This window comes from Clupea harengus, chromosome 3 (assembly GCF_900700415.2).
Source record: "Clupea harengus chromosome 3, Ch_v2.0.2, whole genome shotgun sequence".
Taxonomy (NCBI): domain Eukaryota; kingdom Metazoa; phylum Chordata; class Actinopteri; order Clupeiformes; family Clupeidae; genus Clupea; species Clupea harengus.
Window position 1 is genome coordinate 5,218,431 of NC_045154.1, and position 18,972 is coordinate 5,237,402.

Consider the following 18,972-nt stretch of genomic DNA (forward strand, 5'->3'; position numbering starts at 1 on the left):
GAATTCCCCATCCTCGTTCTTAGTGGAGAAAGGAGCATCGTGACCTTTGGTTCCTCAGTTAAAACTCTTATGAACATGTTGAGCAGTGACTGCAGACACACCTGGTTCTCCTGACCCCACATCAGTTCCTCGATCTCTTGGTGCCAGCCCAGGACCTGGGCGAGCCTCCGGACCGACTCGCTCAGGTCTCCCAGCTCCATGTAGTCTCCGCGCCGCAGCGGCTTGCGCTCAAACGGTCCCACCGCGCCACGATTCAGCAGCAGCCGGGGCACCGCTGGCCGCACCGTATTCACCAGGCTGGCGAACGGCTCGATCTACATGTACAATGACGCAAGTCATTCTCACATAGACCAAAGCATGCACACTCCTATTATTATTATTTGTATTATTATATAATGACCTTAAAAATAATAATAATAATAATAATAATAATAATAATAATAACAGTGTGCATGCTTCTATGAGAGAATAACTTGTGACAGTTAAAGATCCAGTTTCCTTAAAAATGTGTTCAGGACAATTCTAATGCTATAGTTCTGACAGAATAGTAGATAGAAAATGTTCCCTAATATTCCTGCAATGTTCTTTTCTGAATTGTTGGATAATTATTTATTTTAGCTATTTTCAATGTTGTTTTTCATTTCTTTGCACTCAGAATTTCATCGGACAAACTGCATTCTTGAACATGAATAGCTACAAAATGTGAGGCAGATAGTGTAATCACTACAGTACTGCTTCCAAGGCCAGTATACAAGGTCATTATGAAAAACATTTGAACTTCAAGATGCCAACCTGCAAAGATGTGCCCATGATCATGAGAAGATCAGCCTTGGGAAAGTCTGTAGTGTGCTGGAAGTAATTTTCCGGAAGGTCCTCCCCAAAGAAAACAACGTTGGGTTTAACCGTGGCTTGGCAGAATGAGCACGTTGGGACGCTGCCACACATGATGGCTCTCTGAAAGAGTTCAAAGAGATCATGATCTGCACAAACCATAGGAAGTGTCTCAGTGCACACTGTGAATCCCACGGGCTGACGGCCAGGCAGACCTTACCTTGGCCTCCTCCGCTGGGTACGGAGTGTAGCACAGATGGCAGGACGCCGTTTCAAAACTGCCGTGGGCCTCCACAAGCTTGTCCTCTGGGATGCCACACACTGAGGACACACAGCATCACACACCATTAGATAACAACGTTAGGTTGTTTGGTGCACGAGCTAGCTGGATTGCAGATGAAACAGAACTGTGGTTGAAATGTGCTGGATGATTTCCACTGTGCACAGTGAAGTCTTCAGACCTCCTCCTGGAAGTCTGCGACCAGGCTCAGCAGAGCTTTAAGGCCCACGGTTAGGGCAAGAGCCTCAAGGCCCACGGTCAGGGCAAGAAGGCTGTAAAGGAACTGATTTTGTCGCACTCACTCCGTTCCAGGCCGTCGATGTTCTGGGTGTACATGCGCAGAAGCAGGCCCTTCTGGTGCAGCATGCGGATGAAGTAGTGCACATAGTTAGGCTGGTGGTTGCCAGGGTACAGCTCCTTGGCCAGGGAGAAGAACGGTCGAGGGTCATTGGAGAAGTAGTCGATATTGAAGATGGCCTCTGGGTAAGGGATGTTGTACTTTTCCAAGTTGGCGTACAGACCAGTGCCTGGAGTCCTGCAGTGTCATGGGAGACAGGTATGTTTCTGATAATGGCATTATGGTGTCTCATCACATCTCCATCACACACTTCACACCAGACAGGCTAAATAACCAACCATCAGTCCATCAAACCTGCACTTGATTTAGTACATCTCAAATAATGGGATTACCCACAATATTAAACAGCTTTTAAATCAGTCAAACAGCAGTAAATTACACTTACGCCTGGACTAACCAACAGCAATATTCAACTGATCAGTGATATTAGAGACTGATTCACTCCATCAATCAACCCCGTGGTGACCTCGCCCAGGGCCCACCTGAAGTCTGGGATCCCGCTGGCGGTGCTGATGCCAGCCCCCGCCACCACCACTATGTTCTTCAGCCGGCCCAGCTTGATGAGGCGGGCTATGGTGCCCAGGCCACTCTTGGGGATTGAGGGAGAGGCTTGGGGTTGGGTTCCAGACAGGGAGCCTGCTGTGCCACTGCTACCCGTCTTGGAGGGCCTCCCTCTGCTGAAAGAATGTGGCAGACATCACGATGACACGACTGACGTCCAGCTCTACACAGTGGTCAGTGGACTGCATCAGGCATAGGGCTCATTCCCAATGAAAATTTTATATTTATACATTTAATATAAATAACATGATCTGTATGTTTTATGTCTGTAATATTAGACAACTGAGATGTCTATTATGTGTAATATTAGAAAAAGAGCCAGTGAATGCTTACCGTGCAGCTGAGGCCTTCTGTTCACTCACACTCATCAGGCTGAGGTCCTGAACCAGGCCTGAGTCTGACTGCCTGCCACCTGGATGGGCCTGGGGGCCTGAGCTCGTCCCTGAAACCTGGGACTGGACTGAGTCTGCCTGCCTGGAATGGGTGGAGGAATTGCGGGTGACCCTGACGAGAGCAGGCTGGGTGGGTCTCTTGTCCCTGGATGACTTGGCCTTGCTCATATCTCCACCTGTTGATATCATGAACTATGAGTGTTACATGATGAACTCGTTTTTGTTTCAAAGCTAGTGCTGGCTGTGGGATACATTGCCATTTCTAAAATTCTTCTAAGCACTGTTATACAAACAACCCTCTCTGAAACACACTTATAAAACATTTAAAAAATCATTCACAAACAGAAACCGATTCAATTGGATCCAATGAGTAAGAAGAAAGGTAACAAGCTGTACAGTTTATTCTCAACCAAAACCACCTTATTCCATATTTCTCTGATCCTTACAAATCTTTTAGGACTATTCTTAGTTTTGTTTGGTGACATTTCCTTTTTATCATGTTTGATTTAGTCCCTTTTCATTATTTTCAGGCCCCCTTAGATCGCTCAGCTGTTTCCCACATTTTTTTTCCTCCAGGCCAGGTCCACTTCGCCCAATCCCCGTGCCCCCCTCAGCCATATTTAAAAGCACTTACATTAAAATCATCGTGCCACTTCTTTGTGTCCCGTGGCTTTAGTCTGTGAGAAGCTGCGATGTTTTAAAACTGTCACCACTCAAACAAAAGCTAATGGTTGCAATATATTAGCACTTGCCCTCCCCACCACCCCCTGACCCCCCTCCTCTTGGCCAGCTATGCTAATACTGCCCACAGCTGTGGCAGCTTTATGGCCCATAGTGGGGGTGGGGGTGGGGGGCGAAAGAGCCAGACTGACTGTGTGTCAACAAACCCAGCTGGAGCAGAAAGGAGGAAGCCCTCTTGATGGCCCCTGAAAAGCAAAGGAGAAGAAGGGGGGAAAAGAGAGAGAGAGAGAGAGAGAGAGAGAGAGAGAGTGTGTTTGCGAGCAAGGAAAAGAAAGAAGAAAAAAAAGAAAGAGAAGGGGTGGGGAGTGGAGGATATTAGCAGAGTTCATAAGAAATGGGTGACGGGGATGGGAGAGGAGGGAAGAGGAGAGGCTAGGGCAGGAGAGGAGAGGAGGGAAGAGGAGAGGCTGAGGCAGGAGAGGAGAGGAGAGGAGAGGAGAGGAGAACAGTGAGTGAAGACAGAGAGGAGTGAGAAAAGTGAAAGAGGAGAGAAGATAATGTTGTTCCTCAGAAGTTTCAAAGACTTCTATGCACTGAATGAGAGGCATGGAAAGAACAAACAGATGGAAAGAACAAACAGATGGAAAGAACAAACAGACGGAATAAAAAAAAAGGAAAAGGAAGGAAACGACAGTGGTGAGGGACTGACAGACACACAAATACTAAATAAGGAGGGGATCCAGAGTGTGTTAAAGGAGAGATTGGAGATGACTCCCATAAAACCAGGCCAGCATAGTGGCATATGAGACCAATAAGCCATTCCTTTCAGGGAGGTGCCTTTTCACCATGGGGGGGGGGTCCAGGGGGCACAATGGGGCCATAAACAGAGTGATAAAACCCCATTAGAGACAGGCAACAGAGACAGCACAACATGGCCGCCTCAGAGTGCCAGCCATCGCTGCATTCTGTACCTTCAACAGATACATTACAGTTGCAATACATTCAGAGAAAACTGAATGAAAGCAGATCATGACAGTGTGCTATGGCCTGATTGCCATTTTCTTGTCAAAGCACAGGCAAGTGAATCAATCAAATAAAAAAAAAGGGTCACATTCTTCATCGTCACTGGGCTTGGAGTCTTGTAGCACTATTAAAAGATCATGGGGGGCAAAAGGGGGGAATGGTGTTCTTGGTCTCAGCGCTCCTCTAGAGCACACTGCTGGGAACTGCCTATAAATCACAGCAGAGCTTGTTAAGGTGGGCGCAATGGGGGTGCAACAGCCACCCCCCTCCTCTTCAACACAAGAGCATTAACATGGGTTGCAGTTTGTCATATAAATACGACCTGTGTCCAGGTGTACTCTACAGCTAATATGGATCAGCTGTAGCACATCAGATGGACACAAACACACAATTTAGTTATTGAAATAGAAATACACACCATATAAATACACACAATCAAGAGGAATTCTGCTCATGTTGACAAATGATGGCTTTCTGTGAGCCTGTCGTGATTAGAGACGATAAATGACACAATACAGGCTCCCCCTCATCCAGGCAGGTTAATTACACACATAACTTACTGGTCTACAAAGGCCAACAGGCAAACCTGAAACATCTCTAACACCACCGCTGCTCACTCAGATAAGAACCTTCTTCTGTTGATCTAAGGGATTTAATCCAGGTGGATGCTGACCTGGATTGTTGGCTTTTCCAAGAGTGACATGTGGGCTGTAACAGGGGTTGAGGATGAGGGTGTGATTAGGCACGGGGTGAGGGCGGCCCTTGTCCATTACTAAACAGAGACTTCACCAAATCTGCTGTGCAGACGGGGAAAAACCAACACGGTCACCGGGGTGACAGAAACCATGGTGTTGGTGTTGTGGGTGGGGGTGGTGCATAGCAACAGTGTGTGGGCGTAGGAATGAAGGGCCACTGGTCAGCTGTGCTCCATAGAGAGACACTCCCCATCAACACAGCTTAGCTTGCCCATTAGCAGCAATTAGCTGTGCTGAAGGCCACGGCCTCACAACTGGGGAAGATGCGGTCTCAATGTGACGTAAATGGAGCCCTCAGATCAGTGCGGTTATTAAAGTAGCCTATATCTGGGAGCAAAAACCAAGAAATGGATTTTCTAAGTGTAATATTACATCATGGGAAATGTGTGCAGTTACTGTGAATGCTGGGATGGGTCTTATCTAAGCGAATCAGTATCGAATTAGTAACGAATAGGATTGGCTGCGAGTTTTCCGGGCTTTCCAGCCCATGCCATCTTCGCCACCCACCCAAAGTCCTCCTCCACGGCCTACCGCATCCTCCCTCAGACCGCCAGGGGTGCCGCCAGCTCCTCTGGGGGGGCTACTGTAATCTAATTAGAGCTGCCTCACAATGCCGCGTGCCGCCTCACTGCTCTCCGTGCACCCCCCCCTGGAAAAAAAAGCTGCTTTAATCCCTTTGTGTGACATTTTTTTCCAGCCAAACATCCCTCCTCAGCTCCCTCCCCGTCCAGAGCCCCTCTCTCCAGCCAGCCTCAGAGAGAGCTGAAGGACCGGAGGGAGCACGGCCTCACCCAAGGCCTCTCAGCCCTGACTCCCGACTGGGGAGAGAGCAGCCGAGCGTCCTGCTGGGGCCTAAGGCTCACGGGGCCAAACAAGAGAGAATACAAACTCTCCCGCACAGACCGACTGATGAAGAGACAAAGAAGAAAGAAAGAAAGAAATGAAAGGAGAGGGGAAGAGTGGGTTCTAACCCTCTCTCTCTGCTCGCTCGTTCTGAGCAGACTGGGTTTCCGACCGGCAGCAGTCAGTGGGCCAGCCTGTCTTTGATGTATGCTGCCCCCTGTGCAAGTCCTGGGCTCAGCATGCTGGTTGTCAAGGAGACCACTTCAGCACTTCTGGAGAGCCAAAAGGCCGTTCTTCTGTCCCCTCCACTAATGACATATCACTTAGTGTGGCATCTTTGTTGGATTCAATTGATACAATGCAACTAATTTGTGATGAATATATTGTTTGTTCAAAGGGAAAGAGTGTGTATGTCTGTGTGAGACAGAGACAGAGAGAGAGAGAGAGAGAGAGAGAGAGAGAGAGAGAGAGAGAGAGAGAGAGAGAGAGAGAGAGAGAGAGAGAGAGAACATATACTGCTGTTGCCAACAGCAACTAATAACTGTCCCCCCCAGTTGCTTTTCTCACACACATAGGGATTTATGTATCCTCTTTTGTTTGGTGTGGAAAAGAGAAATGTTTGTTCAGATTGAGGGTTCCTTTCAAGAACAGTAATCTCTGATTAAGACACATACTGTTATAAACATGAATATTTTAAGAGGTTTTAATCACGTCCTCAGCTCATACAGCCTATCCAAGTGTGTTTTAGTGTCTACAGATCTTTAAACTAAAGTTTTAAATACAAAATAGAAGAAGTAGTTTTGGTACTATTAAAACAATCGGATTATGACCATCAACAATATAATAATTAGGCCTAACCTCTATTCATTGTTTTGAGGTGATACATCGTAACGAACTCTCAAGCAACCTAAAATAGCTGCCTTGTCAAAAGATTATGTATGGTCATATCACAGATTACGTATGGTCATATCACAGATTATGTATGGTCATATCACAACAGTTTCCAAAGAAACAGGAAGTGGTGGCCTACTAGAATAAACTTTCCCTGTCCTCTCATTGTATCTGAACTGCACGGTGACTTGCACTGATCTGAAGTGGATTTATACTGCACCCTTGTGGGAAACCGAGTAGTATGATTCCGCTGAGGTCCTAAGCCTGAGATCAACAGAGGTGCACTTTATACTGAAGACTGCTGCATACAAAAAAAAATATTTTCACGATGCACACACAATGCCCTCACAAAATATCTGTGCAACACATCTCCAGTGATAGAGATAGGCTATACATTAAGACTATACATTGCCGTAAAATAAGCACAAGTGCAACTAGGAAAGTACAGGGCTTTGCTGGAGGAAAGTCAGATGACATGTTCCATATTAGCGAATATGAATGAACCAGGAAACTAAATATGTAGGAAAGTGTAGTGTAGCCTCTTGGCTTATTTTACATTGAGCCACACTTTTTTTTTTTATTATATTTTTAGATCCATATTTCAAAGTGCACACCTATGAGGGTGACCTACAATTGGATGGGACACATATTGTAAAGGAAATACTTAAATTGCCTTAACATTTAAGCAACCTTTCTATTCAGGCCTATAATGTAACATTCAACAATATCCTTTAGCAAAAAGGTGCAGTTGTACTATCAATACAGGTTGCTTAATCACAAACCATGTGCCTTAGCAATAGGTAATCTATTAGGAACATATCCTGATTATTCTACTTAACAAGTTTGGCGTCCAAAACAACATAAGTCGGCTCTATGTGCACACTAAACTATGGGTAAACAAATAGAACATTTGAGAATTCAATGTATTCCTACTGCCACCTACTGGTTTCATCGGATTCTACAGATGGATTAGCAACTAAATTATGAACCAAAATGTAAAATGGTTCTCAATAATTGCTCAATAAATAGCAAAACGGTCTGTAGGTCGCACAACTGGCATACAATCCCTAGTATAGCCTAAAACATCCAGCATGACAAAGTCATTATTCCAGAAGTTGCAGACAAATAACTCTAGGCCTTGCCATTATTAATTAGAACCACACTTCTCTAAAATGAGACTTAAATTTGTAAGAGAGCGAATACGTCATCATTAGGATAACAGTCTATGTTCTCACAAAACGGTCATATTTCGCAGTTAGCTAACGTTACGTAAATTGATGAACTCTCTTCCTTTAAGGTTGTGTAACACATTTCGCGTATATTGTTCACGTTCACAGATCCGCAATCTGAAAATCCTGATGGTTTATAGCGCGATAATTGGCTACATAAATACAACAAACAACCAGAAATGTTTAAATGATGATCGTTCACCTTACCTGCTACTTCAGGGACCCTGGATGTTGATAAAGTGCAATCGCGAGTTTCCGCTCAGCGAGGCAGTGAGACAGTTGTGTTCTGTTTTTACATCAAATATCGGATTATGACGCTTTCAGCTGTCATTATCGTGTGACTCTGCACAAACATGACTTAATATTAAAAGACACTTTAAATCAGTTTCTTGGTTACCTTGTTTTTCAGAGCAACATGTTGCAGCCTTTAGCAAAGAGGAAGTACGTCACTTTGTCATTTTAGTGCGGGAAAATTGTCCTGTCCTCGATTGTCAGCTGGTAGGCCGCTTAATGTGGTGCTCTCCCTGATCCCGCCAAAATCCAAAGTCCTTATGACATATCTTCACTCATAACGCTTCCTAAAGTTGCGGTAGCCTACCATTTCTTTTTTCTTTATGGCTAAAACACTGTTGGGTCCACTAAGGGTCTTGGCCCATTCTTAGTCTACCATATCTGTATTCATATGAATAGCTTACTGTTTGAGTAGGCCTATTGAATACGTGTTGCTTTGTTCTGCGTTGTTCACTATACATAGGGTTGCCATTGTCACCCGTCCCTGATATTAGGGGATCATCCTGTATTGAATCAATTTCATTTTGTATACGTCGTTTCATATATAATACACTAGACCTGCAAAGCGCTGAGAATAACATAACATCAAGTAAAATATATCCAGTTATAAAGCGGAGTGGGGAAGTTTAATGTTAGTAGTTAACAACAGACATACTAGCTATGGCTCTACGTGCTGTGTGAGATTGCACGTGACGTCAGCGTCATCGTTGCCGGTGCTCTGTGGCATATATACATGAGAGTGTGTATAGAGGTGCCCAAGCAAAATTATGTAGGATAGTTTAGGGTTTGGCTACTCTGTGCAATCGCTAAATCAAAATGATCCAGACATTGTTCTTATCAGATTGATTTCTTATAGGAATTGTTCACTTCAGTAATAGGCTATTTATCTGTGACAGCCCATTTCCATATACTGAGTTGTGCACAAATTCAGAGAAATGTACCTCACTCTTCCTTCGTAACCGCACGGTTTTATAAGCCTCATGGTTAAACTGACAACGCACAATAAATCATTTATAATATTGACTGTCTGTCAACGACACATTTGTTATGGTATTTTGGCCTTCCTGCCTTAGCATCAGTTGCCATCTAGTGGCTAGTCTTTCAAAAACATAAAATGCATGGCTATTTATTAAATGGATAGATAAATAGGTAGATAGATAGATAGATAGATAGATAGATAGATAGATAGATAACTTTATTGAACCCAAAGGGAAATTACAGTGTTGTAGCTGCAATTCACATACATCACAAAACACACAGTTTACACAAAAACCCACACAAATAACTTACACAAAAACAGACACTCAGGTAGGTACAAAAAGCAGTATTTACAAATGTAGTTAAAACTAGTTAAACTAAATAAAAACATACACTTTGAGATATAGCTCTAACTGCAAATTAATGTAGAATATGCATCATGCATTGGCACAGAGGGGGAGTCATTATTACCAAAGGTTACTTTTTAAATGTAATAGGTTAAAGATTATTAATTAACCTGTTAAACATGTCATAAGTAATGTTACTATTTTAATTACTTAATTCAAATAGACTCATGTAACTTCTTACATTTGATTACTTTTTGATTGGCAGAAGAGAGGCGGTGCAAATTCAAACAAGAAACCAATCATTGTGACCTTATAGTTTCTTAGGTGACAATGATAATAATATATAGCCTAATAATTAAAAAATTAATTGAGAAACAAATAAATGTTCTGCATGCATATAAAAGGTGCATCAGTTAACCACAGTTCCAAGCATGGATGGTCTGACCAACAAGTCGTATCCTACAAACTGGTTAAGGTTCTTAAAATATTTAACAAATGCTGCCTTTCACTCTACAGGGTGTAGTGCAATAAGGGCCAAGTCCTAGAAACTTACAGTGGCGTTGACGCTAAACTTCTCGATGTTTTGCCTACCGTTGCAATGCCTGTACAACGTCACTTCCTTTCTGTGTGTCTTCGGTACACGTTCAAAGGCGCAAAGTGGGACGCCACGTAGTCTACACATTACGCAAAGACACGTCAAACTGTGCCATAAGAATTGTTAAACTGTGGAAGAAGAGACTTTCTCAGCTGACCTTTGTTTCTGAAAGTCATACGGATATTGGGTCCATTTAAGGGGTGCGGAGATTATTGTAGCCTATGCACTGCTAGTTGCTGGAAGTGTTTCCAGCGGAAGACAAGGATCACGACAGTCAAGCATAAAAGTTTTCTATAACATTGGTGAGTATAACCCTAAAGAACGGATTTGTGTTGCAATCTTTTTTGCGTCTATAAAAACTAATTTGACCGAAGCGCTTTGATGAGATGGTTTTGCGTGAGCCTCTGTGTCATCTGAAACGCTCAACGAAAGGCTTCACAAATTTTGTATCAATGTTGCCGCCCTCTTATTATGTTCTCCTCTTTATCGATGAGGTTGGCGACATAGTAATGCTCTGAATGATATAACGTTATTTCTCGCAGGGGGGTTTTCTACATTAAGCACAAATCTCAAGGTGTGATTTAAAACCGTTCAGAAAACTTTTTATAGGCTACATATTCATTTTTGTAGGCCTGTTCATAGCCATCTTTGCCTGCGTAAGTTTGTTCTAAGTTACCCTCGCAGCTGTATGTTGTTAAACTTTTGCCTATGGACCCCAATTAACCAAACGCGATGTATAGTGGTTACATAATTTTACAATTGCCAAGTTAATTTGGCCATGCATAGAGATGGTTGTTTACTCAATGCCACGTCATTGACGGTAAATGAAGGTCCGCCACCACGTGTATTATGTTGGAATGATCAAGATGATGTTTAGTGAGCAACCTTTTATTGCCTATGGGTTTTTAATCGGAAATCTGTTGCGACATGCTGTTCTCTAGTTGTAATGTCACCCATTAAAACCTATCTAGTGCAGTGACCTAAAGAGAACACAGGCAGTGTGTTGGTGAATCAGCAGTCTACTGTAGGCTACGTGTTAGAAGTCAGTTCTCTCAAATATTTAAATGGGGTTCTTCATCTGTCCATGAAAATGTGTAGTTGAGATCTTCAGAGAGGACAACATTACAACCTTATTAGATCCCTCAAATTGTTTCTTTGAAGCTATTCATAGTGTTTCATGATTAAATCTGCAATTATTAACTGACATTACTAAATAATTTCTACAAAATTAAATACGAGCAGAATGTTCAGAAGTGCCTTTTACGACTTCTTGCTCAGCCAGTCATGGTCATAATAAACCTCTCATGAGTTGCTATAGTGTTTTAAAAACACAAACTCGAACAAACTGGTCCACCTTGTTTGCGTTGGAGCATGCAGCACGCCCTGGGCTGCCTACACTGCCTCGGGACAGGTTCCCAGCCAGCCTCCCATAATCTGCACTCACTCCACCTGGACTGGTGGAACACACAGGGCCTGACTCACCCAACTTCTCAGCATGCTCCAAAATGTTCAAAATGTCAATGTTGACTTAGCTAAATCTTGGTTTACCAAATTACCGGCTTACCATGTGCTGTACCTTGAAAGCTCACTGTTTTTCTTTTGCAGAAGGAAAATGAGCCAAGTGCCTGAGGAGCAGCAGCAGCAGCAGCAGCAGCAGGATGAAGCATACCTCCAAGGTGAACCTGGCGGTAAGTGCTGCTGTTTGGGAGAATCTGATTTACTTTGCCAACTGCTTGCTCTTATAGTTGGACAGGGACTTTTGGTGTGAAACATGGCACTCTTGATGTACCATGGATGGCTCCAACAAGAAATCAAAGGATTTATTCAGTTGTCTCATTCTAGCTAATGGAATAATTCTGTCTATCCACAAAACACTGACCGCCACCACTTGGAATTTAAACTGTTTTGGGAAATATAGCATTGGCTGATAGACCCTCTGAACTAATGATTTGTCAAAGTTTTACTTTATTATTATTGCAGCAATTGATCACTTTATTATTATTATTGTAGAAATTGATCACTATCAATTAAGGTGCCCAGATTAGCTGATATTTAGAGCTGATATTTATTTGCAGTAAATACAATAATTTCAGTAGATTTAACAGTATCCTCAAAATCTATAGTCGTTAATACTTACCAGTTAATCAATCAGTGTTTTTGGGCTGTGGTCAAATGGATATTTTGTTATTATCTTTTTGTTTTTGGCTGTCAAGATAAGACACGATGCAGAGTTGCCACATGGTGGCGCTGCTTAGCTGTCTTGAAATTGACAGTGGCCCTCAACCATGTCACTGACTGTAACTCTTTGATACCCATGTCATCAAAGGACTGATGGCTATGCACATCTTGGTGTGTAGGGTTTTGGACAAAATTGCAAGAAGGTTGCAGAATGCAAAGGCTACTACTGGGCTTTATGAATAGGATGCGAGTTGGGATTGATTGAGTCCCATTGTGTTGTGTCAATATTGTTCGCTGTTCAAACTGTTTGTGCTTCTGCAGTTTTTTTTCCTTTTTCCATATTAATGTCGGGAGTGAAAAAAAGTTATGTGAACAAGCTTGTGGTCATGTATTATGTCACCGTTATGAAGGAGTTCACACTGTCCCTCTCTCTCTCTCCCTCTCTCTCTCTCTCTCTCCCCCCCTCTCTCTCCCTGTCTCTCTGTTTCATTCTTTTAGATGCCAGTAAGGGCCACCCCGTGCCCCAGCCCGGCATGTTCTCACGAGTGGCTGGTGGGCTCTTCAGCGTCACTAAGGGCGCTGTCGGGGCAACAGTGGGAGGTGTGGCCTGGATCGGTGGCAAGAGCTTCGATCTGACCAAGACTGCCGTCACCTCAGTGGCCGCCGTCCCAGGCATGGGGGTGGGGCTTGTGAAAGGGGGTGTGTCTGCTGTTGCCGGAGGTGTGTCTGCTGTTGCCGGAGGTGTATCTGCAGTTGGCTCGGCCGTCGCCAGCAAAGTTCCTGGCGGAGGAGGAAAGAAGAAGGACAAGTCCGACTGAGTTGCCAGGCGGTGGCGGTGGAAATCATTTCTCTGGTTGAGGAAACTGCAGGGTTTTGCTGTTTTTTTTGTGGTGGGGTTCCGTGACCTGAACCACGAGTGTGTGTGTCCCTCTTCCATTCACGGGTCACAGCCTCTCAAGACTGTGCCTTTGCAAGGGGTCTCCTGTTCCACAGCACAGGGGCCTCCTATATTTGCCTGTAATAACCAGCACCTCAGACTGTTCGAACATTACATTGAATGCTGTTGTATTTTTAGCCAAAAGGTTCTTTAGAAACTGTGCCATCTTCCAAACGTTGTTGTAAAAAAATATTGAATGAGCCTTTCGTGGTTGTGGTTGATGATTTAATAGCATAATTTAATTTCCCTGTGTGTGAAGAACATGATGCATATATATCTTTCGTCTATTTTTCTTTCTGTGGACTGTTCCAGGCTGTGCAGTCTGACACGGCTCTCATGCAGTTAGTGTCTGCTCCAGGTGAGGGGCCGATCTCTGAAATCAGACCCAACTCCCTTCTGGGAACAAACTTGGGGGGCGGCTGCCTGGTGGGAGGTGTTGGCCGCTCTCCATCTTCCTGATTGATTCCATTGCGGAGATTGCTGACTGGATGTCTGCTGGCTCCCGCGGAGTGCCCTGCTGTCCGCTCCCTCACGCCGGGCAACTCCTCCACGTCTCTCCGGAAAAAGCACCACTTAAGTGCCGACACACAACGTCATGTGTCAAACTCCTCTCCTTTTTTTGAATCTTCTTATCTGTAGCCATATTCTGAGACCTCCTGTACCTGAATACGCCTTACTGTTTTCGTCCCTCCAGAAACTGAGAAAACTATTTCACACAGGCAGTGCCCATATGAGCTAAGACTACTTAAAAGTAACCATGCTGAATATTTCTTTGTCCTTTGGGCTCAGGAACACAGCATTATGTTTGCTAAGGGACTAAGTAGTTACACAAGGGAGCGCTCTGTGTGAATTGGACTAATTTTCTTGGCAGGGAGGATAACCAGCTGGAAGATCACTAGTGACCTAAATGCTTTTCCACTTCAATCAAGAATAAGAGACTGAAAATATCAGTGACACTTCTTTGTCTGAGTTCCATAAATAATCGCACATACATATTTAAAGCCAAAGAACACGTTGGTTTAATTACATGATGCCATTTCAGTTGTTGGCTGTTTAAATTACATATATTTTTTTCATAATTTGAACACTGCCAGTAACACGTTTATATTTTGTAGGAATTATATATAATAGTGTTTATTTTCCTCTGTATTTTGATGTCTGTATTCCTAAACAATCGAAAGCATCCTCTTGCAGTGGGAAAGAAATGACCTTTCAATAAATGGATGTTTTTGATTGTGTACAATGAAAGGAGGACCATGCAGCCGATGATAGCCGCTGCTTTCAGCAGCTGATGTACACAAGGGCTTTCTTGTGAAAATGTGAAAGGTGGAATCCCATAAAATATTCTTCCAGTGCCTCAGTGGAATAAAATGATGCAAAATGTTAAAACGCTATCCCTGTCTGTCTTTTCGGTCTGACATGTATCTTTCATCTTTTTTATGTATCGCCCTAGCTTTTATAGTATGTGATTAGTCCTAGAAGAGTTGTTGAGTTTTGTACAAGTACAATAGATGCAGTAATCTACCGTGATATACCAGTAAATAACACCATCAGAACCAATGACATGGTGGGTCAGCAAACAGGGTCTGTGCCTTCTTATTGTTTGTTTTTGTTTTGGCATCAGGTATGGTCACAAACCCTTTGTAAATAGTAATCGATGCACAGCGTGAGTAGGGCTTGGTGCCGTGGTGGTGGTGGTGGTGGAGGAGGAGGAGAGGGAAGTGTGGCGGTGTGCCGCTGATGGATGCCTGAGCTCCGGCGGGGCTACAGGCTTCAGTCACTCTCCATCAGCCTGAGCAGCACAAGGTTGGTCCCCGCCGCTGGTGTCCAGGGGACGAGGGGACAGGGTCCGCTTCAGTCTGTCACCTCTTGAAACACCCTCATCCCTCACGCTGTCCTCAGCTGCGGCCCTCCTGGGGACAGGGGGGGACGCGGGGCACAGGTGCTAGACCTACAGAGGGGAATGATTGGTTGGCTGCCTCTGTGAGGGGATTCTAAACAACATTTTGGGCTTTTGGTTTTTAAACAATAGCAGTATCAATAGCCATATCAATAACACAATACATGGAGGAATGTTTGATTTTCACTGGGGGGTGCTATATTGATATGCTTTTGTTCGTTCACACTGAAGCGAACATGTCTTGCATAGTATTGATCGAGTTTAATAATGAGAGGAAGATTGAGGTACATTTAGCACACTCCACTACATTTTCATTGTTGGTTTTCTCTCATTATCAGTGAGGCCTTTCCCTCTCCGGGTTTTGCCTCTCGTTGTGCCAATCAGACTGCTACCTAAAGAACGGTAGATACTGGAGAGCATTTCTAACATTACCACACTACAGTGATTTTTACAGCGCTCTGCTCTGCACTGTTGCTTTGTACAGATGATGTGATTATACAGCATGGCTGGCTATAGGTTGACATTGTCGGTAGGGTTTTTTCTTCTTTAAGCAGTCCCACTCACCAAATGCTGTTTGTACAACACAAGTGTGTTTCTCCTGAGGACTAAAACATGATATTGATTTGGCAGGGCTGGATGGTATCCCCACAAAGTGCTTTTCTTATTCTAGCAACAGGCATTATTCTGTTTAATGAAGATATCCATGTACATTTACCTTTACAACCCCCTGCCATGTACATTCATCAGTAAGCATTTCTCTCTTATAGTTTGAGTCTTGCCAGTGACACATCATACATGGTGGAAATCATGGAAATGGCATGGATTTTTGGAGAGGTCTCACTTAATTTCTTTTTTTTAATCCCTATAAGTATATAATTACACTCTGTGTGAGAAGGAAATTAAAGCCTCCCAAGGTTCTCTTGAACAGTTGGTCCACTGAATCTGTACCACACTGGGCCCAGAACTGAACTGGAGCCAGTGGCTATATGTATCGAGCTGATTGACCGCAATCTCTGCAAACATTCAGAGGGATCATTAATGACTGGGGGGGGGTACTTGTCAGAGAGCTCAAATAGAAAGGCTCAATTGATGAATGCACACTGTAGTTACACAGTTAGATACAGTCTTTATGATGGAAAAAACTGGCTTTATTGGGAAAGGCTTGAAGAACTCACTGGCAAACGTGGATCTGGAAAAGCATACAGCAAGAACACACATTCTTGATTCAAGGTTGATACGCATACCTTTAATCGTCATAAATAATCCATTACTGCCTGTCCTTTACAACATTGATGACCACAAGGACAAGCCATTATACATACTGGTGTACACACTCGCATATGTATAGATAGTGAAGTACACACACACACACACACACACACACGTACACAGATACTACATCATGTGGCAATTAGTTTCAAGTGTGTTTTACGTCAGTGGCCTAGAGCTGGAGCAGTCCTGAGGGGTGACAGTGTGCAACTGTTTGTCCTTCGATGTGGAAATGAACTGAATGTTCTCTTGCTGATGTGAGAATTGCACTGCACTGGCTGGAAGCCATATTGCCTTGCACAATATGGTTACTGTTGTGTTAGAAGGCAGTACCTGAAAAATAATATGAAGATGCTGGACTCTATTCGGCATCACACAGAGCATGTGAAATGCTGAAAGCTGCAAACAAAATGAGTTTTTTAAGTGTGTCAAAGAAGCCCAATCATGACCAAACAGAAATTCATATTCACCGAGCAAAAATAATCAGATGTCATGGCTACAGTCCCTGTTTGATCTGGGAACAAAGACAAGCACAAATCAGTTTTCTCTCCATTCAAATAGAAATGGGATTAAGACAACGATGGAGGAGAAAGTTCAGAGGATTTGCAGCGATGTTCTTCAAGAGCTCTCATAAATCCTACACAAGCAAAGCCATGTTTTTTTACTTTCTGGTTCCTTCCTACACACCCATAAAAGACTCTGACGTTCACAACCCTCCACTGACCTTACTGATGTAAATTATCTGTGCCGATGTGAGGGACACAGTTTTTTTTCTTTTTTCAACAATCCCAGAAGCACACAGTAGTCATGTAACCAGGAACTTCAAGGGTCTTACACTGGTGCGCTCAAGTGGTACGGTCATACATTTGTCCTTATTGCCGCTCAGGGTTGTTTATGAGAATTTTCAAGGAAACTTGAATAAACTGAGCTGAGTCAGTAAGAAGGGCAAGGTTGAGTTGTATAAGAAATGATCCCTCAAAATATCACCATAACCTCTGGAGGTATCAGCCCCTCACTGAAAGTGACACTGTGTTCCACCCTGTGCCATCTGTTGTTCTTGTGTTGCCTATGCCACCATCCAGCCAGAGCCAGAACCCGTGCCCAGAACTGGCTGGCATCATTAGCTGTCTGTAGCAGTTGTCAATGGATCATTAAGTCAAACTCTGTGCTCTGTAAGTCACAAAGACATCTCTAAGCACTTTTTTCTCATTCATCTTTCATTTGCTTCTCAGACTGATGAACCTATTCCTGGCTCATTGTCCTCCCTTTCCTGTAAAGAAGGTACAGCTGCTCACAGCGCCCATTTAAGGTTGACAATGAGAAACACATAAAGCCAACATTCAGAGAGTGTGTGAAAGAGATCATCCCAACGTTCCAACACTATTAGCTGCCAACTCAGTGCTAGGTGTAAGGTACCTAAGTTCAGACATGAGTGTCAGACCAAGTCATGTCTCCTTGCACCCCGTTGGAAATTTGAATGAGAACTATTAAATAAAAATAGCATAATATACATTTGAAAAAATTGTGGTGCGGTCAGTTAAATTTGGCTCTGATCTCTGTTGAAAATATATAGTACATACTATAGACTTTTTTCAAATAAAGCAAGATCATTCCAAACTAATACAGTCTTGTCGAAGTTATGAGAAATGGAAAACATTACTCCAATGTACACATTTGCACATTTGAATTTTTGAACTTTGGTTGGAACTGGTGGCGTGTCTGCTATTCATGCAGATAATCCACTGATTCAAAGCACCCAATGTGCTGTATCAGGCTTCTTTTATTGTGTAAATGTGTGGACAGCATACCTGGGTGAAACCAAGCAATGAAGAGACACTGCACAGATTTTTCAAATGCAAATGTCCCGAGTGCTAGCCAGGATGCATGACATTGAAACAGGACATTATTATCTGATTCACATGTTGTTCTTCTTAAGTATAATTATTTTTGGCACCCTTTTCCCCACTCCCACAGTTTTCACAATATCGATTTCACTGCAGTGCTAACAGGTCTGTCCTAATGCTTTGTCATGTGCTAATTGAGGTCAGCTGATTTTTGATTTGTTTTTAATCACTCATTTTCCCATTGAAAATAAATGGGGGGAAGTTATATGTCTCTAGTGGCACATTTGAGTATAGTCATTTGGCCAGCGGCAGCTGATTGTATTACAGGATCAATACAGTTAAACATAAGCTTGAGACAAGAGTTGGTTTAAATTTACAGATGTATCTTTAGTCAGCGGGTACAGTGCTGTGCAGTGCTTAAACCTAAAGAGACGCGATAGCAACAGACGCTAACACCCATGCCTCTCAGGCCTGAGGTTGCGAGTTCAAGTCCGGTGCAGTTCTGTGCTTGTCTACACAACGCAGGTTACAGTCACTTGACCAATTGTAGCTGTAATTGTCAGATGGAGGTATCAGCACCCCTGTGGTTGAGTTAAATTGATTGTTTGATGAGGTTTTGCTTGTGTGATTGGGTCGTTACGAGCCGAGAAACTCGCATTACAACGCCCAGTGTGACTCTCTAAACTCTTATGAACAAAAGCACATATGTTTGGGTTGTTTACACAGACCACAGAGATATGAGAAGTTTACTCACTATTCTGACCACAGAGATATGAGAAGTTTACTCAC

The 18,972-nt window shown here is 43.4% G+C and overlaps 2 protein-coding genes across 6 annotated transcripts in view; one reads left to right on the top strand and one right to left on the bottom strand.

The window, feature by feature from the left end:
- The window catches only part of si:dkey-103i16.6 (uncharacterized protein LOC557125 homolog), a 9,893-nt gene extending 1,518 nt beyond the window's left edge, over positions 1-8,375 (bottom strand). The window contains exons 1-8 of one of the 5 annotated variants that reach the window (XM_031564339.2): positions 8,242-8,375; positions 8,052-8,130; positions 2,364-2,598; positions 1,952-2,146; positions 1,414-1,646; positions 1,052-1,152; positions 793-954; positions 102-314 (exon numbers count right to left, since the gene is read on the bottom strand). In XM_031564339.2, coding sequence (XP_031420199.1) covers positions 102-314; positions 793-954; positions 1,052-1,152; positions 1,414-1,646; positions 1,952-2,146; positions 2,364-2,590 — 1,131 coding nt within the window. In that variant the 5' untranslated portion in view covers positions 2,591-2,598; positions 8,052-8,130; positions 8,242-8,375. Of the gene's footprint in view, positions 1-101; positions 315-792; positions 955-1,051; positions 1,153-1,413; positions 1,647-1,951; positions 2,147-2,363; positions 2,599-8,046 lie in introns of all 5 variants that reach the window. The other 4 variants (XM_031564342.2, XM_012840093.3, XM_031564340.2 and 1 more) reach the window with 4 other exon arrangements.
- A 1,691-nt stretch (positions 8,376-10,066) lies between these two features.
- Positions 10,067-14,559, top strand: tmem263 (transmembrane protein 263). Its single transcript, XM_012840094.2, has 3 exons — positions 10,067-10,357; positions 11,661-11,743; positions 12,732-14,559. The coding sequence occupies exons 2-3, from the start codon at positions 11,668-11,670 to the stop codon at positions 13,049-13,051; spliced, it is 396 nt and encodes a 131-aa protein (XP_012695548.2). The 5' UTR covers positions 10,067-10,357; positions 11,661-11,667; the 3' UTR covers positions 13,052-14,559.
- The last annotated feature ends 4,413 nt before the right edge of the window (positions 14,560-18,972 follow it).